Below are 27,070 nucleotides of genomic sequence, written 5' to 3'. Positions count from 1 at the left end.
GTTTACATGAGATGGAGCCTTGAGGCTGTACAGCAGGCCGGGCTACTGGCAAGGAGACAGCCCAATCTGTGGCCCCTGACACCCACCAGGGTCCGAGGTCTGTGGAGTCGCCCACCTGGCGGACACCTACGGGAACAACGCTAGGGGGACCAGGGAGAGGATGCAGGCTTATCCGCTGAGGCCATCACTGGTCCCCTTTGCCTGCTCCCAGGGGGTGCTCTGGCCCCAAAACCGCCTGTGGCTCCCCAAATCACTCATGGCTCTCACCAGCCTCCGCAGGGGAGGTCTGAATTGGTCACCCTCTTTCTCATCTTCCACACGCCCAGTCTGGCCAATCCTCAAATCTCGTGCTCTTGTGGCTCGTGACCTCAGGGACGGGCTCCCTGAGGTGAGCTCTAGGGCCTCCGCCACATGCCCTGTGGCACCTGGGGAGCCAGGACCCTGGGGGCCTGGGGCGGGCAGGGAGGCGGCATTCTGTGCAAGGCTGTAGCCCCAGGGCCACAAGGGTGGGCAGGCAGCTCCTGTGTCCTTAAGAGCCTCCTGGGTCCACGCAGCCCAACCCCTTCTGCCTTCCCCGGCAGTTGGCAACCCGAGGCTGGGATCAGGGTGACACCAATCACGGCTGCTGGGTGCCAGGGAAACAGGTGATGTCTTTCTTTTTTGACTTCTGAACTGTGTGCAGACTTGTTTCATTTATAACTGAAAATCACGTAACATTATAAATACCCCTGCAAATTGCACTTGGAGGTACGTGTGCCTGACTGACCAGAGATGCTGGCCAGGACCCCGCTGGTCCCAAGCTTTGTGATGAACTCAGGACTGTCTGGAAACCACGCAGAGGCATCACATACAGTTTATTGGCATGTCGCTCCCATGGAGGCCTGGTCCTAGTTCCAAAAGTGCAATTTGTCAGGAGAGGCTTTTTTACAAGAACGAAGTACAGGAGAAGACTCTGGCGTTACAGACAGCAGCCCCTCAGCATTCAATATACAGAATCTCCTTGTCTTTTTATAATTTATTTTTTGAACTTCTTCCTCTTCAGAGCCTTCCATTCACCTTCCTGTGTGGCGAGGCTGTTAAAAAGTTGCTTCACTTTTCGTTTTCTTTCCGCATCCCTAAAAAAAAAAACCCATCTCTTGATTACTTTTTGGGGAACATCTTGCCCTTTTTCACATCTGAACCAGCAAGTGAGATCCCTGTGGGGCCGGTACCTCCGTCCAGGACACGTGGGGGACAAGTGAGCGGGACGAAGCCCCCAGGCTGCCCTCCGCCCTGGCCTGGCCACAGGGCGCTGGCGTCAGGGTTGCAGAAGGGCCCGGCCTCACCCCAGCAGAGCGCCCGCCCTGGCCCGGCCCTGCTTGCGCCCTGGCCCTGCTTTCGCCCGCCCCGCTCACCGCTCCATGATCTCCGAGAGCCGCATGCGGGCCAGGAACTGGTTGTCCTTGCGGATCTCCCTGACAGCTCCTTTGAACTCCCGCTTGTGCTTGTGGATCAGCCTCCGCCGCTCCTGTTCCTCCTTGGTGCTGCCCTGCTTCCTGCCGAACTCCAGGCTGAGGGTGCAGAGCCCGATGCAGGAGGCCGTCATGGCGCCCCGGACCCCCCGGGCCTCCCTGGGCTGGGGTGGTGGGCCCTCGGTACTCACACTTTGACGAGCCGGGGGGTGAACAGTTTCAGCGGCACTGGCTTGCTCTTCTCACAGACCAGCGGCCGACAGTGCCTCGGCTGGCTTTCTATCTCCGTCAGAATGCTCCGACTCAGCTCCTGAGACACCAAGAAGCTCACACACAGGTGGCCCACCCACCAGCTGGCGCTCCACCCTCCTGCTGCCCCTTCCCCCAGGGCCCCTCGGGGCTGTGGGCCCAGAGTGTCCTCAGCACGTGGCCTGGCAGGACCCCAGGCCCACTGAGACCCATGGAGCAACAGGACTGAACCTTGTCCCCCGAGGAGCCTTGACAGAGCAGGGCGGCCCATGAGGAGCGCACGACGGGGACTGACCCCTCACACCTGATGGCGAGTGCAGAACCCCGCTGGGCGGGGGCTCTGGCTGTCGGGGGCATGTGGCGAGGGGCGGCCCCCTGGAGCCTCCGAGTTGGAAACGCCAGCCTGCCCGCCCACCTCCGGATCCAGCCTCACCTGGAGCACGGGCGGGCAGCAGCGGGCAGACAGGTGCTCCGTCAGGAGGGCTCGGAGGGGCTGTGCGATGTCATGGAAGGAGGGCAGGGGGCCGTAGGCGACCACGCAGTGCCTCACCAGAGCCAAACACACGGCCAGGCAGGACAGCCTGCAGGGCGATAGCGGCCCCAGTCACCCAGAGCCCGGCGGCTCCCCTAAGGTGGAAGCCTCCCCCACACGGGCCACGGGCTCAGGTCAGAAATGTGCCCTGAGCAACGGCCACAGCGGCTGCGGGGGACGGCAGGAGCTAGAGACGACATCCTGTGTCCGCGAGCAGGAAGGCAGCTTCGGGAAACAGTGACAACTGAGAAGGGTGGCTCCACCTCGGTTTTTGTTTAAACGGGAAAATCAAATCGAACAAGCCACATACATGGGAGAGACCCAGGAAAACTGACTATGCTGGCTGAAGCCCTCATCTTAAATAAAGCTCACTTTGCTGAACTCATTCATTAGATCTAATAGCTTTCTGCGGAACCTTGAGGATTTCCTACAGATAAACCCAGTGAGCAGTGGTAACGTGGGGCATCTTCACGGTGCTGGGTGCTGCTGGCTCCCGGCCTGGCCTCTCTGAAATCCGAGCTGCTGCCACAGCCCGTAGCCCCGGGCCCGCACGTACCTGGTGTGGTTGGCCTCGGTCTTAGTCTGCGCTTTCAGGCCGCCGGCCCACTGGAGGGGGAGGCTTCTCCTCTGCCACGTGGCCATGTCCTCCTCGTCAGAAACCAAGAGCAACTCCGAGTTCTTCCCATGTGCTCTGAAAGGGTGCACCAGAGTGTAACCTGGGTTCCGGGTAGGACAGGGAGAGACGGCCTGAGATCACGGGCTGCAGGCAGGCTCTGCAGGGTGAAGCCTTCGGAAGTTCATTGGACAAGCATGCGCTGCGTTTACCACGAGACGAGGGACAGTTCTGGCCGGGGCACCTGGGCCAAGTCCAGGCGCGGCAGTCCCTGCCCTTGTGGGCATGCTGGATGGAGCATCGGAAAGAAGCAACAGGAAAAGCAGAGGAGGGTGAGGGGCCCCTCAGGAGAGCTGGCTGCGCGGGGGCATGATGGGAGTCTGCCCACATGAAAACAAGTGGAAAGAAAAGACAAACCTTAACCATTATTCCATCTCCACCCCCAGTACTACTTCCACTCAGGATCAACCCGGAACACTGCGGTCTCCCGCTTCTGGCGCCGGGGCTGCCACCTGGGGGTTCTGCGCCCGCACTCCACTCACTCATGCCACCTGGAGAGCGGCTACGTGCGCGACACACCCAGTGTGATCCTGACTTCACAGGGAGGGTGTGTGCCCACGAGGGGAAAGGCTGCTCTGGACGACAGTGCTTTTGTCTTCTAACTTTCCCACGCTCTGAGCTTTCTACTTCTTTGACTATGAATTACTTCCAAAGTCTTTAAATTTCTGAAGCACAATATACTTGAAAAGGCTCCCTGGAAGCAACTGACCTTGGCTCTGCTTGTTTGGAGTTGCCATGTGAAGAATCCCAGCGAGAAAGTTGATGAGCTCAGGAATGAACCTCTGGGACAGAGACACGTAGTCCAGGAACACGCAGCACACGAAGAGTCCCTTGACCACGTCCTGCAGTGACTGCACAGGGCACTGGCGAAGAGCGCAGGGCTGGTCAGGAATGTTCCGGAATGCCACGCTGGCAGGCACCCAGCTTCCCCGGGACCGTGGTCCCCGCAGTGGAGCAGAAGCAGGCGAGGGGCCCCGGAGACGGAGCTCTGTGACCACGAGGTCCAGCGCTCGTGGGGAACCAGTTATAACCCCCACAGTATGTGGGCACGGACCACATGCCCATCGAGGAGAAGGAACAAGTTGGACTTGTAAAGCCGACGGGGCCTGACGGGGGGCCGCACCACTGTCTTCTGGGGTCATGCCCTGTTGCCCTGGCTGGAGGGGCTGGGGCAACTGCCCCGAGCAGGTGCCGGCCCGTCGTGTTCACAGGCCCTTGCAGGTGAGTTCTGCTCAGTCACGGCCCTCGCCCAGTCCAAGGGGGGCTGGCTCTGATGGGGATGGTCTGACGTACCTTGGTGAGGAGCTGGCTCAAGCACAGCAGCGCAGGCGTGATGACCGGGTGCCAGAAGTCAGAGGTCGGGAACAACATCCCAGCAATTTTCAAATAAACGAGCTGGAGAGGAAGGCCACCACCCAGATCAGAGGACGGACGCACAGGACAGCCTGCCGTGCACCTCGGCACTGATCACAGAAGCAGACCCCCACCCAGAGGACAGTGACCCATGCTGCCAGGGCACTAGGCCCCAGACAGGCTGGAAGCAGAGGCTGACACCTCAGGTCCCGAACAGCATCCTGTCACCTTGCCACCAACCAACTGGCAGAAAGGCCAAGAGCTGGTCACACAGCCGCGACCCTCACCCCAGAGTTGCCTTTAAACCCCTCCCCGGAAGCGCATCGGGAGTCCGGGTCTTGTGAGCACGAGTGGCCTGTCCCCGTCCGGCGCCTGCAGTCAAGGCTGTGCTGTCCTTCCCCACGACCCACACCCGCTCACTGGCTCTGAGGAGCGTAGGACAAGCGTGGACCCCAGTTTGATTCGGTGACAACATCAACTCCTGAAGCGTCATGCCAGCCTATGTGTCACAGAGCACTGCAGCCACCGCTCCTGCCCACAGCAGGAGGCCGGCCCGTGAGCCCAGACGAGGAGCGGGGCTGAAGCCCAGGTGGCCAGCTGCCGCCGGCCTACCCCGTGAAAGATTGCTGCAGGGAGGCCGGCTGGACGGCCCCACAGGGACGGGCCGCGGCTCCCAGGAGGACTGAAGCCACGGACCCCAGCTCAGGCCCCTGCTTGAGGAGCCTGTTAACCACCAACATGAAGCCTGGACGCGCAGGTTCCTGCCAGTCGCCATTAGCTCATTTTCAACACAGAGCAAAGAACAAGACAACTGAGCAGGATCCTTCCAGTGAGCGGACAGGACGATAGCCCCAGAGCGTGTTCAGTTCAGTCGCTCATTCGTGTCCCAACTCTTTGCGACCCCATGAATCACAGCACGCCAGGCCTCCTGGTCCATCACCAACTCCCGGAGTTTACTCAAACTCATGTCCATCAAGTCGGTGATGCCATTCAGCCATCTCATCCTCTGTCGTCCCCTTCTCCTCCTGTCCTCAATCGCTCCCAGCAGGAAAAGGAGTACGTCAAGGCTGTATATTGTTACCCTGCTTATTTAACTTATATGCAGAGTACGTCACGAGAAACGTTGGGCTGGAGGAAGGACAAGCTGGAATCAAGATTGCCGGGAGAAATATCAATAACCTCAGACATGCAGATGACACCACCCTTATGGCAGAGAGTGAAGAGGAACTAAAGAGCCTCTTGATGAAAGTGAAAGAGGAGACTGAAAAAGCTGGCTTACAGCACAAGATTCAGAAAACTAAGATCATGACATCTGGTCCCATCACTTCATGGCAAATAGATGGGGAAACAGTGTCAGACTTTACTTTTCTGCTCCAAAATCACTGCAGATGGTGATTGCAGCCATGAAATTAAAAGATGCTTACTCCTTGGAAGGAAAGTTATGACCAACCTAGACAGTGTGTTAAAAAGCAGAGACGTTACTCTGCCAACAAAGGTCCGTCTAGTCAAAGCTATTGTTTTTCCAGTGGTCATGTATGGATGTGAGAGTTGGACTGTGAAGAAAGCTGAGCACCCAAGAATTGATGCTTTTGAACTGTGATGCTGGAGAAGACTCTTGAGAGTCCCTTGGACTACAAGGAGATCCAAGCAGTCCTTCCTAAAGGAGATCAGTCCTGGGTGTTCATTGGAGAGACTGATGAAACTTAGTTTCCCTCAATGAAATGAAGCCATGCCATGTGGCACCCAAGACGGATGGGTCATGGTGGAGAGGTCTGACAGAATGTGGTCCACTGGAGAAAGTAATGGCAAACCACTTCAGTATTCTTGCCTTGAGAGCCCCATGAACAGTATGAAAAGGCAAAATGATAGGATACTGAAAGAGGAACTCCCCAGATTGGTAGGTGCTCAATATGCTACTGGAGATCAGTGGAGAAATAACTCCAGAAAGAATGAAGAGACGGAGCCAAAGGAAAAACAACGCCCAGTTGTGGATGTGACTGGTGATAGAACCAAGGTCCGATGGTGTAAAGAACAATACTGCATAGAAACCTGGAATGTTAGGTGCTTGAATCAAGGTAAACTGGATGTGGTCAAACAGGAGATGGCAAAAGTGAACGTTGGCATGACATTCTAGGAATGGCAAGACATTCTAGGAATGGCAAGACATTCTAGGAATGGCAAGACATTCTAGGAATGGCAAGACATTCTAGGAATCAGCAAACTAAAATGGACCGGAATGGGTGAGTTTAACTCAGATGACCATTATATCTACTACTGTGGGCAAGAATCCCTTAGAAGAAATGGAGTAGCCCTGAGAGTCAACAAGAGTCCGAAAGGCAGTACTTGGATGCAGTCTCAAAAACGACAGAATGATCTCTGTTTGTTTCCAAGGCAAACCATTCAATATCATGGTAATCCAAGCCTATGCCCAAACCAGTAATGCTGAAGAAGCTGAACAGTTCTATGAAGACCTACAAGACCATTCAGAACTAACACCCAAAAAAAGATGTCCTTTTCATTATAGGGGACCAGAATGCAAAAGTAGGAAGTCAAGAAACACCTGGAGTAACAGGCAAATTTGGCCTTGGAGTACAGAATGAAGCAGGGCAAAGGCTAATAGAGTTTTGCCAAGAGAACGCACTGGTCATAGCAAACACCCTCTTCCAACAACACAAGAGAAGACTCTACACATGGACATCACCAGATGGTCAACACCGAAATCAGATTGATTATATTCTTTGCAGCCAAAGATGGAGAAGCTCTATACAGTCAGCAAAAACAAGACAGGAGCTGACTGTGGCTCAGATCATGAACTCCTTATTGCCAAATTCAGACTTAAATTGAAGAAAGTAGGCAAAACCACTAGACCATTCAGGTATGACCTAAATCAAATCCCTTATGATTATACAGTGGAAGTGAGAAATAGATTTAAGGGACTAGATCTGATAGACAGAGTGCCTGATGAACTATGGATGGAGGTTCATGACATTGTACAGGAGACAGGGATCAAGACCATCCCCATGGAAAAGAAATGCAAAAAAGCAAAATGGTTGTCTGAGGAGGCCTTACAAATAGCTGTGAAAAGAAGAGAAGCGAAAAGCAAAGGAGAAAAGGAAAGATATTCCCATTTGAATGCAGAGTTCCAAAGAAGAGCAAGGAGAGATAAGAAAGCCTTCCTCAGCGATCAATGCAAAGATATAGAGGAAAACAACGGAATGGGAGAGACTAGAGATCTCTTCAAGAAAATTAAGAGATACCAAGGGAACATTTCATGCAAAGATGGGTTCGATAAAGGACAGAAATGGTATGGACCTAACAGAAGCAAAAGATATTAAGAAGAGGTGGCAAGAATACACAGAAGAACTGTACAAAAAAGATCTTCACGACCCAGATAATCACGACGGTGTGATCACTCACCTAGAGCCAGACATCCTGGAATGTGAAGTGAAGTGGGCCGTAGAAAGCATCACTACGAACAAAGCTAGTGGAGGTGATGGGATTCCAGTTGAGCTATTTCAAATCCTGAAAGATGATGCTGTGAAAGTGCTGCACTCAATATGCCAGCCAATTTGGAAAACTCAGCAGTGGCCACAGGACTGGAAAAAGTCAGTTTTCATTCCAAACCCAAAGAACGGCAATGCCAAAGAATGCTCAAACTACCACACAATTGCACTCATCTCACACACTAGTAAAGTAATGCTCAAAATTCTCCAAGTCAGGCTTCAGCAATATGTGAACTGTGAACTTCCAGATGTTTAAGCTGGATTTAGAAAAGGCAGAGGAATCAGAGATCAAATTGCCTCCTCCCGGGCGCAGGAGGACTGAGAGGAGCTTCTCCATGTTCAAGGTCAGGAGGGACGGCTGTGAGGAGATACCCAGAACGTGTGAAACATCAGAAACCTCAGAGCGGTGAAAGGTCACCGGCAGGAGCAACCTGCCCACAGGTTCATCCTCAGGAAAACACGCCCCCCTGGTTTGCCATGAAGACTGAACTCGGCTCTGTTCACAGAGAAAGCAAAGCAGGAACTCTGTCACCGAGCACATGGCAGCTCGTTGTTAACGGTCAGCACTCCTTCTGGGCCTGGCCCCGTGTGATCTCCAGGCCCTGGAGGCCCTGGGCAGACACCCCTTCGAAGCCCCCACCCTTCCATGCCAGGACGCCACGCGGGATGGCCGATGTCCGCAAGCCCCTGCTCACCACGTCCAGGCCCGGGAAGGCTGCCCGGCCTGTGGTCTCAACGGTCCCTTCCATCTCGTGCATGGCGTCTCGGAGGACAAATTTCACGGCGTCACTTGCAGACTCAGGAAACATCTGGCAAAGGTTATACAATGGCCTGTTAATCAGAAACACAGGTCAGGGAGGATGTCTGCAGGGAACAAAGACGAGCAAACCCCACATTCACCATTCTCCTGTGATGTCCGCTAACAACGCAGTCAGAGCCAGAAGCCCTGACTCCTACACCTGTCAGGCCGTCCTGGTGATCCAGAAACTTTCCCAATAGCGTTTCTGATAATTGGGACTCATTTTCGCCTTTTCCTAGACCCCCGGCTGTAACTTTCCGGCAGTGGTGGCAGAGCGAGCCCTGCCTGTAGGAGTCACAGCCCGGGGAGCAGGTGCCGCGCGTCCTGAGCCCACGGCTTCCTTCCCAGCCCTCCTGGGAGCGGAGGCTGGCAGGGGGGGCGCGTGCAGCCCCGTCTGGCCTGGGGTGTCTGCTCGCACCACTCCCTGCCCCCCGACTCAGCACCCTGCCCGCTGCATCCTCCTCCAGCCAGCATGGCCCCGGAGCCAGTGGCTCTGCCGCAGGGGCCCTTTCGCACAGGGCGCAGACCCAGCCTGGAGCCCCCACGGGGGCAGGAGCAGACAGCGAACAAAACACATGAGCCATCAAATACTCTGAACAAACCTGAAGGGGCGCAACTGTCACAGGTCCATCTGTTCACCATTGAAAACGCCCCCTCTCCAGAGCGGTGGGGGAGCACGCAGACAGGACCGAGGGGCAGGGCTCGCCTTGGGCGCAGGGCCAAGGCGGCCTCCACGACATCAGAGCCACTTCACTAAGTGACTCCACTAAATGGCACAGAGTTTGTTCAACTCGGCCCCCAGTCCCAGATAACCCCCAACTTCCACTCACACAACCAGCTTGTCGATGACGCAGAGCTCTGGGGGGTCGCTTGCAGCCAGGTCTCCGATGTATTCCAGAAGGAAGCCGAACAGTTTCTGTAGGAACAGGGTGGGTTAGCGCTCGGGGTGAGCCCAGAGACCCACCCAGGATGCCCGCCCCTGCACCCTTGAAAGGCCGGGAGTGTCGAGGGCTGTAGGGGTCGGGTGGGGGATGCGAGGCAGGCCACGGGGCAAGGAGCGCAGGGTCCGGCGTGGCTCCCTCGGCTGGGAGGTGACACCATAGTCCTGAATGGAGAACGCAATCGGCCCTGCTGCGGTCAGCGTGCGTGGCGTTACTGGGAGAGGATAGGAGCACGCCCAGCACCCACTGCCCGCACCCTCACGCAGAGTGGACTCATGGCGCGCACTGCTGGGGCTCCCCCCACACCCCCGGGCCCGCCCCGCCCCCACGAACACGGTGAGCACTCGGTGACTGCGGGCGCCACGGTTACCAGGCCTCCGCCCGCTCCCAGCGCCCGGGGGCGGCCAGCATACCTCCAGCTTTGCTTTGTTCCCCACTGCGAGGCTCGGGTGGTTGCATTTCTGAATTCTCTCCACAACCAAAAGCTGGTCTTCCGTCGATTTTCCCAGCAGTAAAGACTTCAGTTCCTCGCAGGATTCGGGAACTATCAAAGTAACAAACAAAAAGTACAAAACATGCTCCACACTTAACTTGTAAAATGAGAACTACTCACATTTCTGGTAACACAAACGCAAACACTGAACACAACCTAAGTAACAGGACTTCGTTTGCTTCCCCCACGGAGACAGTTCCGCCCGCGTCATAGGAACCCTCATCTTGTGTGATCATCACAGCGAGTTCTAACAGACCCACCCGGCGGACAGATGCCCCTGGCGGCCCCCAGCACTGCTGCAGGCACAGGACAACGGCCAAGAGGCCACCTGGAGCCCTGGGGTCAGGCCCAGGGGACGCTGCAGAGGATGACCGGGTCTGTCTGCCAGCCAGGCCGGCACAGACAGGCAGGGTGTGCGTGTGGCCAGCTTGGCGCCACCCTGCTGCTAACGCAGCCCAGCCGGGCCCGGCCTCGCCAGGTACCCCCGCTATTCGGGACCTCAGACGGCAGGGTTCTGCTGACCTGCGAAGGTGTAGGGCAGCTCGGCCCTGGCCGCCGCCCCGTCGTCCCTTGTCAGCCGCTCTCCGGGGCTCGGACGCTGACTCCCCTGGGGCTGCTCGCTTGTGACCTCGCTCTCGGCATCAGACTCCAGGCCGTCCGGGCTGTCGGGGCCACGCGCGTCCTCGCTCCCGGCATCAGACTCCAGGTCCGAGTGGCCGTCTGGGCTGTCGCTGTCCTCTGGGCCCCCCTCGCTCCAGCCTTCGCCCTCCTCTTCTTCCTCTCCGCTCTCCCCGCCACTGGCGTCCCCGCTCGGCTCCTCCTCGACATTCATCTTCCCATCCTGGGAACAGAATGCAGACACTAGGTGCGTCAGTCCTTGGGGACGGTGGCCAGCATGGCTGTGACTGCGCCCGAGGGCCAGGGGCCCAGGCTGCCGGGCCTCCCCCACCCTTTGGAGGCTGCTGCGTGTCCCAGGGCTCGAGGCCTGGGGTCTGCGTTCTGCAGCTCCCTGCCGCCAAGACTCTGGGGAGAGAAGCTAGCTGTTTCTAGAAAGACAGTTCCCGTCTGTGGTAAAGCTATTAGGTCAGAAACCAGAAAATCTGCCGCTTTAAATGAAAACCAGGAAAGAAGGCAAACACCTCACTTTGTAAGAAAGCAAGCGCCGGTCATCTGTGTCCAGCACGAAGCCATCGTTCAGGTCGTCAGCCGATAGGTGCTTCGGTCTCTTGCTGTGCGCATCCTCCTCTTTCCCGAGCATCCTCCGGAGCCTCTCGGCCTGAGCAGGAGAAGGAGGGTCGTCCACTGAGCGAGCGCTGGGCAGGGACGCAGGCCGCCCGGCGCCCCCAACCTCACAGCTGCGTTAGGCCTGCCCTCTGCTTTCTGTCTTCAGCCAGACAGGCAGGCCCTCAGCACGCGTCGTATGGAAGACTTATTTAGCAAAAATAAAAACAAGTATCGCAGCAGCAATATGTTCTGGTCACAAGGAAGGAAAAACCGTTACTCTGAGGTTTCTCTGGCCAAGTGATGCCAGCCAATTGGAGTGAACTTCACTCCCCGCCAGACCTCAGAAGAGGAACAGGACAGCCTACACTGAGGTCTGAAAACAAGTGGCCTGGCTACTTTTTCCATCTGAAAACAGGCAGCAGACACTGGAGGCGGCCCCCCAGGCGGGAGCACTGCGAAGGCCAGAGTGCGGGAGCACGCCTCTGTTGGTTTTTGTCGGTAACGTACGGAAAACTTAAAAACCTTTAAGAGAAAAACGTGAGACAGGAGTGCACTCTATCGCCAGCAGCTGTTTTGAGGTAAATGAATTAGGAAAAAATGTCATTTTTGTTACACTGGGTATTACCTGCTTTTTTTTTTTTTGCTTATAGTCAAAAATATAGTAAAATATTTTAGGACTTCCCTCATAGTTAAGTTGGTAAAGAATCTGCCTGCAGTGCAGGAGACCCGGGTTCCATCCGAGTCAGAAGATCCCCTGGAGGAGGGCATGGCAACCCACTCCAGTATTCTTGCTGGAGAATCCCATGGACAGAGGAGCCTGGCAGGCTGCAGTCCATGGGGTTGGACTTATTGACTAAACCATCACCATCATCACCATAGTAAACAAACAGAAACTTTTCCAGAGGCTACAACGATCCCACTGACTAGGTTTCCCAGGGCACCGCCCCCAGCCCCACCAGTACCTCCAGGCGTTTGAGGCGGGCCTGCTCCTCCCTGGCCAGCTCCTCCTCCGTTTTCATCCTGTTCGAGGGCTGCGCTTTCATTTCAAAGCCGAGCTCACGAACCATCATGTCATATGCATCAGGCTAGGGCAGACAGAATAATTTTTTTCTTTTTAATAGAAAAGACTTACATAACTAGCTCCCTACACGTGTTGGTCGTGGCTGGAAGATGTTACGGAAGAGGCCAAACCGCGTCCTAAGTCTTTTCTGCTTATGTGACCGACTGGCCCTTTTCAGGCTTGGGAGACACTTCTGGGCCATATACAAAAATTCTTCTCCAAACACATCTGCTTTAAGAAAACTAAACCTTGCCCATCTAGGCATTAAGCCCCCAAACAGGGCCTTGAGGAAACGACAATGAGGTCGACATACAGGTGTGCAGACGGCCACAGGGAAGGCTGGTAAAATACTAGTTATTTATCAGAAACCAGCAACTCAGAAGACTGTGGCTTTTTCAACAGCTGAGACTAAAATCCGGATGCCACCTGCAGGTCTCCCCTGCTCCAAGTCTCCCTGACACCAAGAAGCCACCATTTTCTTTAGTGTCACTTTTCTGGCGTAAATATTGAAATAACTTTCACTCTACTTCCACCCCTTGGAACAGACATCAGCTACCTCAATGTCAAAGTTTAACAAAATGCTCAGGTCCTAGAAGGCAGACGCCCGGCTCCCCCAGCCTGCAGACAAAGTGCACGGCTCGAGGCCAGGCCGAGCGTGACGTGTCCGCCCCACCTCGGGCTTCTCCTTTCCGCCTCCACTCTCGGATTTGGGCGTCTTGCGGGCCAGGAGAGCCTGGATTTCTTTCCAGTCTTGGTCTAGCTTCTCTGTGAGTTCAAGGGCATCTTCCCGTTGAGCCTGTCTCTCCCTCTGGGGAAAAAGCACAGATGGAACGCACCCCATTACTGTCGGTGCCCAGGCCCCGCCAGACAACCGCTCAGCCAACACCCACCGTGCCGACTCAGAGAGACCACGAGAAGCGAGCCTCTCAGGAGCCCACCTGGCAGAACCAAGTCCCCGCTGAGGCTGTTCCTCCGGGCGCTCTGAGCAGTTGGCAAAGCAGTGATGCTATGTGACTCCTGATACGCGCCAAAACACTAAAACCAAAACACAACCCCCCCAAATCAAACCCCTAACCACAAGAAACCATCAGGGTACTGCCTGATGGCATTACCACGCATCCTGTGCTCCTAGTCAAAGTGAACACTTTCATTACATTCACAGAAAGTCTTAATACAACCTAAAACCGCCCAGGGAAAAAAGGCTGCAGGCGTCCCAGTGGCGAGTACCAGGGTGGAACTGCTCTGGCACAATGGCAGCCACTCACCTTTTCCTGCTTGGACCTGGCGATGAGCTCCTCAATCAGCTCCCTGCGGGACTTGGGCGGCTCCTCGCCCCCGCTGGGCTGCTGGGCGGCCTTCCCGGGGAGTGGCCCACCTCCGCCTCCAAAGTGTGTCGCGGTCAGCTCGGCTGCAGATGGAGCAGGGAAACCCGTGAAGCCCAGGCCCACCCAGAAGCGGGTTTTGCAGCCGCTCTGCCAGTGTTTCTCCAAGCTCAGTCCTGAGAACCCATTCCATGTTCAAGAGGAAATTCTCACTGGGTGGTCACCAAGATCACAGGTACAGCGGCGCTTAAACCAGATGAGCCCCTCTGAGAAAGCCCAGAGGCACAAGAATGGGTCAATGAACGACTGATTCCTCTGCTTCCCAGAATGTTCTGCATGTTAGAAACTACTCTCACTTAGTGTTCTGCCAACTCAAGATTGTTCACAATGGTTTCTAAAAATAAAAACTTACAAAATATTCACTAACAAGGTGCTATGACATGAAAGATCCGAGAAAGGATTCTCAAAGGAAAAAAAAATCTGTCGGTGCACTTAGTACAGGATTTAGTTAGAAAACTCAAGTTGACTTTTAAGACGAAATTCTAAGCAAGAACACGTGTTATGTAGCTGAACAAAATAGAATGTTTCCTAATGGTTCATTTTTAAAGGTACAGTAAATATATTTTTAGAAGTTAACAGGCTTTTCTTTTACAAGTTACTTAGATTTTGATGACCTCATTATAAAAACCAGAGGACAGGAAACCTCAAACGAACAGCTGAGTCCCCAGGACCAACACCTGGAGTTGGAATCTCGCTTTCCCCATCTACCTGATGCCACAGCTGCTTGTAGCAATGCGGCGGGGGCCGCTCACCATGTGACCAAAGGTCAGGCCATCAAACGTATGGGCACCTTCACCCATAGTGCAGGTGAGTGTGCGTTAACAGGGGAGTGTGCCGAAAGAGCTCTGAACAACAGAATGTGCAAAACCAAAGGCTCTGGAGATGAACTCTGCTCTCCTCTCACCCGCAGAGCAGCAGCAGCTGTGCCCACCTCCTGGCTGTGGATGAGCCACCACCGGCTGCCCCCATTCCCAGGCCTCCTGCCCCCGCATCAAACCAAAAGGCAGTCATGGGTTTAATATGTCGGCTTTCCACACACCACAAAGCAGCAGCTTTTCTGACGCTGCTGAACAGAGGATATTTTAATCTACAAGGATGCAAACTAATGACAAGACCCCGACTTTATAAAAGGGCCCAAGATGATCAGACCTGAGTTGACTCCTAACTCAGATCAGTTGCATGTCAGTGTTAATTCAGTTCAATGTATATCTCCTTCATTATTCCCTATAAATAAGCTCAATGTTCCTTTCCCCACAAAACTGCCACAATTGGTTCTGGAGTAAATGAAGCCTAAGAGAACCAGATAAACACTGTCCCTGAACAGAGCTGGTGAGAACCAATGACTCAGTGGCAGCAAAGCAGAGTGGGTTTGCACAGAGGTGCCGTCCAGGGATCAGCAGGGTGGGTTTTACCCACAACTGATGCTTGGGGTGGACAAGCTCCCCGCTTCTCTGAGCTCATGGGTAAAACGAGCTGGGGTCAAGTTTGAATGAGAGAAAGGATACAGAAGCGCCTTCTCAGCTTACAGAAGTCTGTATATCTTCCGTACACATGCACCTTTTTAGAGGTCTACAGCTGCGTTTCCTCGGTCTGGGCAGGAGTGGCAGAAAGAACGTCAGTGGTGCCCGGGGGCCCAGGCCTCACCTGACAGCACTCCCCGGTCCTCAGCGTCACTGTCACTGTCGACAATGTCGTTATGCTTTTCGATATCCGCCAAAGACTGGCCGTAATGAGTTAATTCTTCATCTTCATTTAGGTTGTAGATGCTTTTTTTTTCATGTTGTCGCTAACAGGATAGAAAAAAAGTCCATCTCCTAAAATTTCCACATCCATTTAAAGTTAAAAAAAGTTACTTTTTCCATTTTTGTGCAACGTGTCAATGTAGCTTTAAGATGATTCTGATATAAACGGAACTTACAGAAGGTAAATAAATCAACTGGCCAGTCTAAGGCGCTTGGAAATCGCACTAGGACCTTGCTACCACCCTCGGACCCACTCCAGGAGGCATCACTGCTGTGTGCTCTGGCTGAGGCATCTCTCCGCCCAGCTGGTGTGTGCAGAAGGCTGCTTCCCCTTGGGCCTAGCCAGGAGAGCCACACCATTCATGCTTCCCCGCTGTCACCCACAGAAGCATAACTGAACGAGGTGGACTGGCCTCTTCCTCCTGACTTCTGGGCAAGGAGACAGCAGGGCACCCTCCCCCGTCTCCCCTACCTGCTGTTCCATAGCAAACCTCTTCATCATCTTCTCCTCCGGGCTGATACTGCTGTTGTACTCCCCAAAGCGCTTATCTCGGAACACGCTGGACTTATCCCTTTCCTTGTACTCCTTCAGCAGAGTCTGGGTGCGCTGAAAAGCAGATCACAGAACTGTGTCTCACTGGTCCTGACAACTCTGAGCTCTGATGGCTTGGCAATCTGGGTCCCCAGAGGGCAGCCACTTCCACAAGCGGACACACTGAGGGTTCTGATGAACTGGAAGATGCCATTTTTTATGCCTCAGGCCACTGAAACTAACAGTCCAAGAAAGGCCAATCTATTGGCTGCAAAAACTGATCTCAATTACTGAGGGGAAACTGCCAGACAATGGAGTCAAAGAGGAGATCAGGAACCCAGGGGATTCTCTAGGGAGTGTTGGTTCCTTGTGCCTAACACCAAAGGTTACAGCAAAACAAGAGCAACCAGAAAAGAGCAGAACAATCGAGTGCTCAGTGGTCACTCTGCCAGGTGAAGCAGCCAGACGAGCTGAGGCTGTAGCTGAGACAAAGAGAAGCCGGGGAACCAGGAGCTGAGAAGCTGTTTGTGTCAACAACGACACCACCATCAACTGCAGAGACTGCGGCAGCACTGCCTGTCCTGGGCTGGTTATGTTCATGTATGTGCCAGTATCCATGTATATGGTCAGTCTTTGTTATTTGTGGATTTCATATTTGTGTATGTCTACTGCTAAAATTTGTGTGTGTGTGCTAAGTTGCTTCAGTCACATCTGACTCTTTGAGAGCCCACGAAGTGTAGCCCGCTAGGCTCCTCTGTCCATGGGATTCTCCAGACAAGAATACTGGAGTGGGTTGCCATTTCCTCCTCCATGGGAAGGGAAGATCCTGGACCAAACCCACATCTGCTGCACTGCAAACAGATTCGTTAACGCTGAGCTCCCAAACCAAAACTCGCAGTGCTTTCTGGGTCATTTGTGGACACCCACGTGTTGCCCAGGAGGTGGAGACAAGAGTGAGGACTTGGAATCCCACCGCAGCACCACCTCCCTGCGGCCTCATCTGAAAAGGAGACAATGGCGGTTCCTACCTCAGCCTCCTAAGGAGAAAAGAGGAGACTAGGCCTAAGTGGGGAAGACACATCTGTCTGTTCTGGAGCTCATGCTGCCCCCCACCCTGCCCCAGCCTGCCCTGAGGTGTGTGATGGGGGCATGTCGGAGTCAGCTGTAAGACTGTCTTGTCTACTACAGCTGCCAGTTCCTTCAGGTAAGGTTGATGTTTGATTCCATTCAAAGATCAGTCGGATCAGTCAGATCAGTCGGATCGCACACTGTGGGTCAGCACAGTTTATGAGCCCATGAAGACAGGGTCAGGGGTTACTCCACCTTTACCCCTTCACCTGCCAGAACAGAGCCGAGACAAGAGTGCTCAGTGAAGGTTTCCCAGGTGTTCAAACGCAGTGCACACCCTGGCCCCTACCAGACGCATGACTGTACAAAATGTACTTGTCCTTTCTCTGCCTGAATTTTTTCACTAACCTACTAATGTCTCCACCTCAGGATGACAATAAATAGTTAAAACCACCCAATGAGCATGTCTCAGAAACTACACAGAGAATAGCAGCAGAATGGAATCTGAAAGTACAAAATAGTCTGGGACCGTAAGCACAAGAAAAGGGATGGCTGTGAGGTTTTCCAAAAACGTTAGCATTTCAGTTATCTTGCAAAGGACATGTGCTTCAAAAGTGAAGTCGCTCAGTCATGCTACTCTTTGCGACCCCATGGACTGTAGCCCACCAGGCTCCTCGGTCCATGGGATTGTCCAGGTAAAAGTACAGGAGTGGGTTGCCATTTCCTTCTCCAGAGGATCTTCCCGACGCAGGGAATGCACCCGGGTCTCTCGCATTGCAAGCAGATTATTTTATGGTCTGAGCCCACCTGGGAAGTCCTATGTGCTTCCTTCACCAAACATCTACTGAGCAGCCTGTGTAATCCCTTATCCACGGCAGAAAAAGATCCAGGGTTCCTAAACCAGCAGAGCTCAGTCTCAAGGAAGGCGGTTAAGAGGTCCCCACGGTGACCAGGGCGGCACAGAAGTGATTGACTATGCCAGAGGGGGCTGGACCTGTGCGCTGGGGCTCCAAGGAGCGACAGCGGTTCTGCAGGGCGATGTCGTCCCATCTCACGCAGAAGCAGAGGCAAGAGGATGCACACAGTCCAGCCGACACATGACACACTCACACACACGGCGTCTCACGGCGCCAGGCGCCGTCCTGAGGACTCTCAGGGGACGCGTCCCACCCTTCCAGCCGCCCCCCACCCCCCAGGAGGTAGGTACCATTGGCACATCCTATGTACAGAAAGGGAACCAGCACCTTCGCCCGGGCGCTGCCGCAGTGGGTGGCGAGAGCAGGGCCGCGCGGTTGGTCAGGGCCGGCAGGCAGGGCAGGGGACCCCTCGGAGGACTCCCCCCCCTCCCCCCCGCCCCGCGGAGGGCCCGGCTCCCCGCTGACCTTCTGGAGGGCTCGCGCGCGCGACACCCCGGGCAGACCCACGTCGTGGCGCGTCTTCCTGCCCAGAACCTGGAACTTCTGCCGGTTTACTTTCACCTCGAATGGGTTGGGGTTCGGCCTCGCCCGGCCGCCCCACGGGCCCGCCGGGGCCGCAGAGGCCTTCCCGCGCGCGGCGGACCTGGCTTTCCCCATGGCGACACACGCCGCACCTCAGGGTGCGGACTAGGAGGCGGCGGCGGGGCGGTTCCGGTTCCCTCAGTAGACACGTGAGACCTCGCAGCCGGAGACAGCAGCCCGCATCTCGCGATAACTGAGCCAGCGAGAAGTAGGAACGTCGGGTAAAATACTGCCACGCCCCCGCGCAGCCTTCTCGCCCGCTAGCCGAGCAACTAAAACTCCCAGCAGGCCGCGCTCGCGCCCAGCCGCCTCCGCCCCGCGCGGGGCCTTCTGGGAGCGGTCGTGGCCCGCGAGGCGCCGCCCCCGCCTCAGGGCGCTCTGGCTCCCTCGTCTGGAGAGCCGTTGGCGGGAAGCCGGCCGCTGTGCGAGTAGGTGGCGGCGGCGGCGGCAGTAGCCGTCGCCGCCGGGGGCGGTGCCCCGGCCAGTGAGCCGCTCCCAGGGCGATGGGGCCGGCAGCCTGGGTCACGGCGCGGCGGCGGTGACCGCGGGGAACCGGCCCTCCCGCTCCGCGGCCGCAGCCCCCGGCCCTGGAGGCGAGGCTGCCGGGCGCCCTCAGCGTACGAAGCAGCGGCGGCGTCGAAAGCGGGCCCAGAGGCGGCGGCGAGGGTGGTGGCCGTGGTCGGGGCCGCGGCAGAAGCAGAAGCAGCAGCGACAGGTGCAGGAGCGGCGGCCCAGCGCGGGACCCGACGCGGAGTCGGGCGAGCGATGCTTAGAGGCCGCCCCGCGGTTGGCCCCCGCCTTGTCCCCGCTTTCTCCCGCCCAGAGAGCCAGACGACGGCGGCGGCGGCGAAGAAGACGACGGTCGTCTATGGAGCTCGAGAACTTATTGGCCAACACGATGCTCCTGAGAGCGCGCCAAGGTGGGTGCACAGCGGCGCCCCGACCCCGCCCGGGTCCTGAGCCCGTGCAGCCCCAACCCTGCCGGGAACACCTACCCTGCCGCGGCCCGCGGATCTTCCGGGGAATCGGGGCCCCCGGGCCCGCGCAGCCTCGCTGTCTGGAATGCGGGTCGGCGAATGGTCAGCCTGGGCACCTGACGCCTAAGCTGCTCCGTCGCCTTTCGGCGCCGCCTCAGGACCCGCGCGAAGGAAGCCCGCGCGCTGCTTCAGTCCGTCTGCTCTTGATTCCCTGTCCTGCCCTCCTTCCGGAACCTCGGGACGCAGTGTGGCATCAGCATCGGGCAAGCACTGTGACCTGTCCCTAAGAGAGGAGGCCAGACCAGCCAGTAAAGCCGGTGGCGAAGAACCGTGCCTTTGTGGGCTTCAAAGGGCCACCGAAGAGAATCCTGTGAACCACCCTGGGAGACCCTTCCCTTAAGTGTGTATTGTTGTTTAGTTGCTCAGCTGTGTCCGATTCTTTTGCGAGCCGGTGGACTGTAGCCCGCCAGGCTCCTCTGTCCGTGAGATTTCCCAGGCAAGAATACTGGAGCAGGGGACTGTTACCCTAACAGCTCTTCTTGGGTTTGAGGTTTGATGGTGTCCAGACCTGTTGTGTAGAGTGGGTTTTAGCCCGGCTTAGGGAGAGATTGAACACATTAAGAAGAATTAATGCTGGTCAACATGTAGAAGCAGCAGCTGGGCCAGCCCATCTGCTTGCTGACCCCGGGAGTATAGCTCTCTGTGGAGGTGTCCCCTCTGCCGCCCTGGAGAGACGGGAGAGCTGGCCGCGGAGCCCACCCATAGTTCTTCAGCCCCTTCGCTCTTAGGGATTTGGTGTGGGGTCAGCCGCTTCATCTTTGTGCTGCCAACAGAGTAAGTGCCTGCCGAAGGATGTGTATTTAATACAATCTGGAAGAAGTATTTTGTGCTCCATCTCCCAGGGCTTCTGAGTTCCAGTCCTGGGTGCACATGTTGGCTAAGTGGAATTCTTGGTGACCTGTGATGCTGTTACGGAGAAGGCAATGGCACCCCACTCCAGTACTCTCGCCTGGAAAATCCCATGGACTGGGGAGCCTGGTGGGCTGCAGTCCATGGGGTCGCTAAGCTACAGGACTGAGCGACTTCACTTTCACTTTTCCCTTTCATGCATTGGAGAAGGAAATGGCAACCCACTCCAGTGTTCTTGCCTGGAGAATCCCAGGGACAGGGGAGCCTGGTGGGCTGCCATCTATGGGGTCGTACAGAGTTGGACACGAGTGAAGCGACTTAGCAGCAGCAGCAGCAGTGATGCTGCTGAGAAGCATCAGTCAGTTCATCTTGTGATTTGAATAGTGTTTAACATTGTGTAAGAGAAATTAAGCTGGAATATCAGACTTGGGGTGTTCTCTTTTTAAGCTACCTCCTTCCCATTTGTATCCTCAGTCTTTCAAGAGGAAAGATCTTGATTAAAATGTACATGGTTTTTCAACACCTTGGAGACTGCATCAGAAACACTGTGCAGGAAATTCTTGAAGTCACAGTGAGTGATGCAGAGAATTAGCCACTGAAGTTAGGGGTTACATGGAGGGGTTCTGAGTTCAGATGTAGTGAACTTTTATTATGTAAAGTGTTTGCTGTATTAGGAGTTGAAAATCAAGACCTCAGTATTTTTGTCTGCTCACTTGAATCCCTCTGAGTAGAAGAACTGAGGATAGGAAGAAGCCGGGTCTTACTTTGCCGTTCAGGCCGTGGGGAGTCCTCAGAGTAAGAAGGGGCATTGATTGTCGTCTGGTGCCCCTCACTCTAAACTCACACTGATCGTAGAAGTGGATCATCCTCCATGGAAATCAGGTCTGACTGAGGTTAAACCTATTTTCTTTCTGCTCTGCTTTTACATCTGGGTATAATGTATGAATAGAGAATATTGTACCAAACAGACTCCCTTATAGTGCTGTAGAGCTTAGGTAAGGAGACACCTGTAAGTATTCTATAAATGCTAAATAACATAAAACTACTATTTTCTGCCGTAAAGCTTAGGACCACATTGATCATTGCTTAAGGAAGTTTTAAATTTTGTTCCCTAAACTATCAACTTGTGGTTTTATAACTCTTTCAAGATCTGCCCCCAGTCAGCAGGGAGTGTTTACTCCTGTTAAAGGAGTCATTATGTCAATGTGGTTAATGCTTAGAGAAGTTGAATAGGAAATGTCAGAAAGATGTGAATATTAAGTGCTGCATGTTGGTTATGATTTAGGGTCGTTTGCCCAAATTGTAAACTGTTTATTTGCTTTAGGAGCTTGTAGAGTATTTCTCAGAAAGCACCTTCTTGGACACATGTCTGTTCATGGTTACCCCTCAGTTTCTCTGGCTTTGTATTAGGAAATTAACTTTTGAAATGAGTCGGCAGAGCCCTCAGTCATATGTTGGCCCTGGGAACTGCAGTGTTGTCAGTCCAGTCATTTCTTAGATTTATCTCAAGTAAAACCAATCTCTTTTCTTTTTTTGGCCTCAGGTTTGTTCAAATCTTTTCTCCTTTTTCAGGAGTGTCAGCAGATGCTGTCTCATTGAAAAAAATTGTGTGTATGTCACTATGCCAGGCACACTTTAAGGAAGTATGAAATGATCATATTATTCATAAAGTAAAACACAAAAGTCACCACTTCTTTTGAAACTCAGCATTTTTTCCCCCGTGCAGTACATTTGTGAAGCAACTTATGACCTTTAATTGTTTTGAATGAGAAGCTGAAATTGTTTTGCATCATGCTTTTAGGAGACTAACTCCATTTTGTCTCTTGCAGAAATTAACCTCATAAACACGCAGGGAGGAGGATATAATATGTACATTAAACATGGATTTTGGTCTTGTGTATGGGAGTTGGTGATGGAAAGGGAGGCCTGGAGTGCTGCAGTCCATGGGGTCGCAAAGAGTTGGACATGACTGAGGAGCGACTGAACTCAGCTGAACTGATAGCAATTCTATTGAGGTTTCAGGTTGTAGTTTTACTATCTAAAGGTTTGTTTCGCACCTGACATACAGTTGATATTCCTTTTATCATTAATGCTATCTCTTGCTGAAGCTTACTCATCAGGGTTTTTGTTTGCAAGGAGTTTCTGTAAGTAGCTTATATACCTTTCAATTCCAGAAATTGGTTTGGACATGCTCTTGTATGCTTACTATTCAAATTTTCTGTGCAGTAGGCCCTTCTTATTTTCTTGTTTGGTTCTTTCCACCTTTCGGGGTCCACTTTAGCTTCATTCTCCTTGTCCGTGTCTCTGATCTTCCAACTCAGAGGCACTCTGCCCTCTGGGAATCTGGAACTTGGAGTTCACAGCACGGGGTAGCCAGTGATTCTCGGCTAAATTGTCATCTGTTGTAAGGACAGGACAGAACTCATTGTTTATCCCTTTCTGTGCTGGCCATATAATTGGCGCTTAGTTGACAATTGGAGATTAAGGGGGGCAATTTGTTAATTTCAAGAAAGAGAAGGTGAAATTTGTGCTGAAAACTAAAAGGCTGGCTTGATATGGAGGGTTTAAGGCATGTTCAAGTTTGACTGCAGAGCCTAATGGTTGATAGCTGAGAACAGCTAACATTAATAAGGGTTTGCAGCATCCAGGCAGTGTGCCCAGTTCTTTCTGGGTGTTATCGCAGCTCAGCCCCTACCTCATTCTCCTGTTCTGTAGAGCTGGGACTCGGAACAGTCCTACTTCCCGGTGTTGGCAGGAGGGTTGCATGGATTAATGTGTTAGAGGGCTTGATGCTTAGAAAGTGCTCAGTAAATAATCATGGCGGCTGTGGTTGTGGGTTTGTTATGTCCAGAACCTTGATGATGAGCCAGCACGTGGCAGCTGTGATCATTTAGTTGACCTTGAACCCGGCTCCTTGTCTCATTCTTCAGCGTTCTCTTCCTGAGTCCCCACGTGCAGGACATCCTTGAATCTCATTTATCCTTGAGCTTTATTATTTGTCTTGTTCATTTTTTGTTTGTGTCTTCTCCCAATACCCGCTTAGACGGTTCTCTACACCTTTTAAGTTGACTGAGGGCAGTGGTTTCCTAGCTGGTCTCTACTTCCAGAGTTTTTTCTCTTTTATAATCCCCAAGGCTGCTAGAACACTCTTTCTAAAACACAGAGTTGTTCTCTTTAATAATCTGATTAAAATTTGGCCCTGGAGCTTCATCCTGGGTCAGGTCCAAATGCCTTAGTTTATCATGTCCCAGAGGGTCCTGCCTGACCACGGGCATGCTCTCCTCTCCTTGTGCATAGCAGCCGTGGGTCACACCAGTTCGTGCCCCTGGGCTTTCCTGTCCTGCCTGGCAAAGTCGTCTTCTTCCTTCCTGTTCCAGGAAGTCTTCTGGGAAACGTCCGAGTCTCTGCAGAAGGCATGGTCACCCCATCCCTCCAGCTCCTGCTATGCCCAGGAGAAGCTCTTGCTGCGCTGGGCATGCCTGCGGCAGCTTTGGGTCTCCGTTCCTGGGTCACCAGCACCCAGCACTGGGCTAACACTCAGTCTCTTCTCTGCAAATGCCAAATGCTGGCTGAGGACAAAAGAGCACGTCTCAGAAAGTCCCTCAGTACTGGTAATAACCAGAAATTGAGATTTCAAAATAAGCTGTCCTTTTAGACTAGCAGTCTGGAAATAGGGAGCAAAACCTGAGATTTTATTCAACTTTGGGGCATCAGTTGACCCCATACTTGTAAATGCTAAGTCTAGTACTGGAATGTTTATAGTACCTTTATTCATAATCATCTCAAACTGGAAATAACCTTTCAACCCAAAGAGTATCAGTAAGAGAATGGATGAACAAGCCGTGGAACTCTGTAATACTGCACTGCCTTAGAAGAGAGAACTACCGACACGTGCAACAGCTGGGCGTATGTTGAGGGGAGGAGCAGGAGAAACTGCAGTCCTCGATGATATCCTGAGCTTGAAGAGAAGTTGATTAATCTGTGGTCATCACAGTGTGAGTGGTGATTGCCTGGAGGAAGAGGAGGGGCTGACACAGAAGAGGCAGGTGGGAGCTTTGGGGGACAATGAGCACGCCCTGTTTATTGATCCGGGTGGTAATTACATGCACACATACATTCGTAGAAATTCATCAAGCAATATTCTTAAGATTAGTGCATATTATTGTGCAAATTATATCTGGTAAAAGTTTCGTTTTTTAAGGAAAAAAAATTATAGAATGTTCTCATAATACCCTAGTGGTCCCGTGGTTTAGAATCCACCTTCCAATGCAGGGGACATGGGTTTGATCCCTGGTCGAGACCCCACCTGCCATGCAAGCTCAGCTTGCGTGCTGCAACTATTCAGCCCGTGCGCTGCAACTCAAGAGAAGCCCAGGAACCACAAGGAGGAGCCACACACACTGCAACAGAGCCTGCTTGCCTTGGTGAAGACCAGGGCAGCCAGGTGAATAAGTGTCAGAGGTCACCGTGAAGACTGAAGACACACAAACCCTGTCAACAACATGATCTTCCAAAAAATGTTCCTTAAAGGCTTGGTTAGCCTTGCTTGTGAACATGCCTGAGTTTGATGCCTTTTCCCTTCTCTGGAAGAAGGGCTGGCGTTGGTTCTTTTTATTATCTGTTTAGTTTTTTTTAATAGTTATTCTGATATTCAAGATTCCTGTTTCTTCTTGAGTTATGTTTGGTAATCTATATTTTCTAAAAAAAAAGTTCTTGTCTGTGTTTTCAAACTGATTTGGCATAAATTTTACTTGTAACATTTTCCTACTAGTTTATGATTACAATTGTGATCTTTTTAATTTGGAGTATTATTTGTGTGTGCCTGTCATTTTTAATTAGACTTGCAAAAGATTTTTCTATTTTATTAGTCTTTTCAGTGAATCAGCTTTTGGTTTCATATGCTGTTGTATGTTTGCCTTTTGTTTTACTAATTTCTGCTTATATTATTATTTTGATTGTGATTTGCTTCTAGCTTCTTGAGTCGAATGCTTAATCCATTTCTTTTTTCTTCCATTCCTTTATCAGGAATTTATTGACTGTTTTATTTTGTGCTAGAGACTGGTTGGTACTGTAAGTAAACCATGAACTCGGCAGAAAATTTGCTTTTGAGGAGGTGACAGGCAAATGGTGAACATTAGTGTCCTAACTTAAGACTGAAGGCACTCTGATTAACGGGATGTCAGTCATCTCTGGAAAAGAAATAAAAGATCTGGGACCAGAAACTGATGAGATTCTGCATCCAGTCTCCCACGTCTAGACTTATTTATCAGTCTCTTACTTAGTAGAACTTTGTGATTAGTGTACTGCTCTTAGATGAGCTAAGGCTTCAGACAGGTTACTTTCTGGTTAAATTAAGCACAGTTCTATAGAACTGGGTAGCAATCATGTATTTCCAGTTCCCCAGTACTAAGGCTTGTCCTGTTCAGATCGGGCGGCTGTTTCTTCTCTGCCTGAACTGTCCCCTCCCCTGAAACGATCACTGTCTTGTGTCATGTTGGCGCACTTCCTGGGTTCCAGGCCTTTTGTCATCGCCACTGGTATGGTCAGGGCTTTTTCCCCTTTCCAGTATCCCTGCACGGTGATCGCTGCCCATTCCTGGTCATTAGGGAAAGGTCCTCTTCCAGGCTAGAGACCCTGCAGCCCTCTGACTGCCCTGAACCATAGAACCTTATTGTGGGTCTTCCTGCCAGTTGATTCTGTGTTCCGTCTGCATTTGAGGAGCTGGGGAGTGGCTTTTAAATGCTCTCCTTTGACAGAATAACAGCAGAGATGGGAGTTCTAATGTTCTACGGCACTCCCGTTTCTGGAGCTGTAGAAGTTCAGGAGTTCTACTGTAACGTTTTGGACCAGCAGACATGTCAGCTATATTAACATCCACCTTAACACTGAGCTGGTGGCCCTTACGGTTTCTCACCAGGACAGTAGTGTTGCTTCCCGCTTGTGGGAATTGTTTCCCTCCCGTTTCTCACTGAATGTGCCATATGATGGGAATGTCCAATTCTAGCCCAGGTGACATTTTTCAGTGTTTTTACTTTTGTGCATAAAGCATCCCAGTCATATTCTGTTATCCAAAAAAGAGGGATCCATGTTTCAGATGAAACACATCTGAATATAATCAACTAACTCATTCAAAAAAATTCTCACTGTTATACTAAATAGAATCTGAACGAGCACTTCCCCTTGTGGACAGCACAGTTCTAGAAAACACTGATAATGTTGCTGCAGTATTGGATGAGGAGAAACGCAGATTGTGAAATAAACTGTTTCCTTCACAAATGAGAAAATATTTTTCTAAAGTTAAAAAAAAAGTACTGAAGAAGTAAAGTCCTCCAAATGAGTATTAATTTGTAAGCTAAACTATTTTCTGTCAGTATAAATTATCATTAGCAATCTAATAAATTCTGGTACCTTAGATTTTAAAAATATAGTTCTCTAACACCCACTTTATGTCTTGGTGTCTACCAAGTATGAGACAACATCTGCTGGATCATCAAAAAAGCAAGAGAGTTCCAGAAAAACATCTATTTCTGCCTTATTGACTATGCCAAAGCCTTTCCCTGTGTGGATCACAATAAACTGTGGAAAATTCTGAAAGAGATGGGAATACCAGACCACCTGACCTGCCTCTTGAGAAACCTGTATGCAGATCAGGAAGCAACAGTTAGAACTGGACATGGAACAAC

General features: G+C 52.5%; 2 protein-coding genes across 7 annotated transcripts in view; one reads left to right on the top strand and one right to left on the bottom strand.

Moving 5' to 3' along the window:
• Positions 1–835: 835 nt before the first annotated feature.
• On the bottom strand, positions 836–19,635 carry NOP14 (NOP14 nucleolar protein). 2 transcript variants are annotated; one of them, XM_043447829.1, is made up of 18 exons: positions 19,497–19,635; positions 15,875–16,009; positions 15,305–15,446; positions 13,544–13,686; positions 12,952–13,086; positions 12,181–12,303; positions 11,139–11,270; positions 10,517–10,835; positions 9,915–10,045; positions 9,391–9,476; positions 8,457–8,592; positions 4,199–4,300; positions 3,615–3,768; positions 2,789–2,948; positions 2,134–2,281; positions 1,643–1,761; positions 1,395–1,550; positions 836–1,115 (listed from the first exon to the last, which is right to left on the bottom strand). In XM_043447829.1, exons 2-18 carry the CDS (start codon positions 15,902–15,904, stop codon positions 1,016–1,018), a joined length of 2,316 nt encoding a protein of 771 aa, XP_043303764.1. In that variant the 5' UTR covers positions 15,905–16,009; positions 19,497–19,635; the 3' UTR covers positions 836–1,015. The 2 variants fall into 2 exon arrangements, with proteins under 2 accessions (XP_043303764.1, XP_043303763.1); XM_043447828.1 differs by lacking the exon at positions 19,497–19,635 and adding an exon at positions 18,385–18,687.
• Positions 18,764–27,070, top strand: part of GRK4 (G protein-coupled receptor kinase 4) — a 57,344-nt gene continuing 49,037 nt past the window's right edge. For all 5 annotated transcript variants that reach the window (XM_043447846.1, XM_043447844.1, XM_043447843.1 and 2 more), the window contains exon 1: positions 18,764–19,421. In XM_043447846.1, the coding sequence (XP_043303781.1) occupies positions 19,370–19,421 (52 nt within the window). In that variant the 5' untranslated portion in view covers positions 18,764–19,369. The remainder of the gene's footprint in view (positions 19,422–27,070) is intronic.

Source organism: Cervus canadensis, chromosome 26, assembly GCF_019320065.1.
Source record: "Cervus canadensis isolate Bull #8, Minnesota chromosome 26, ASM1932006v1, whole genome shotgun sequence".
Classification (NCBI taxonomy): domain Eukaryota; kingdom Metazoa; phylum Chordata; class Mammalia; order Artiodactyla; family Cervidae; genus Cervus; species Cervus canadensis.
Note: the sequence above shows the minus strand (reverse complement) of the source record. Positions and strands in the feature narration are given on the sequence as shown.

Coding starts and splice junctions, on each gene's coding strand:
- NOP14 (XM_043447828.1), bottom strand. CDS start 18,576: ATGGGGAAAGCCAGGTCCGCCGCGCGCGGGAAGGCCTCTGCGGCCCCG. Junction 8,593..9,390: donor GTCATCGACAAGCTGGTTGT/GTGAGTGGAAGT, acceptor TCTGATTAACAG/GCCATTGTATAACCTTTGCC. Junction 3,769..4,198: donor TGAGCCAGCTCCTCACCAAG/GTACGTCAGACC, acceptor GCTCTTCGCCAG/TGCCCTGTGCAGTCACTGCA.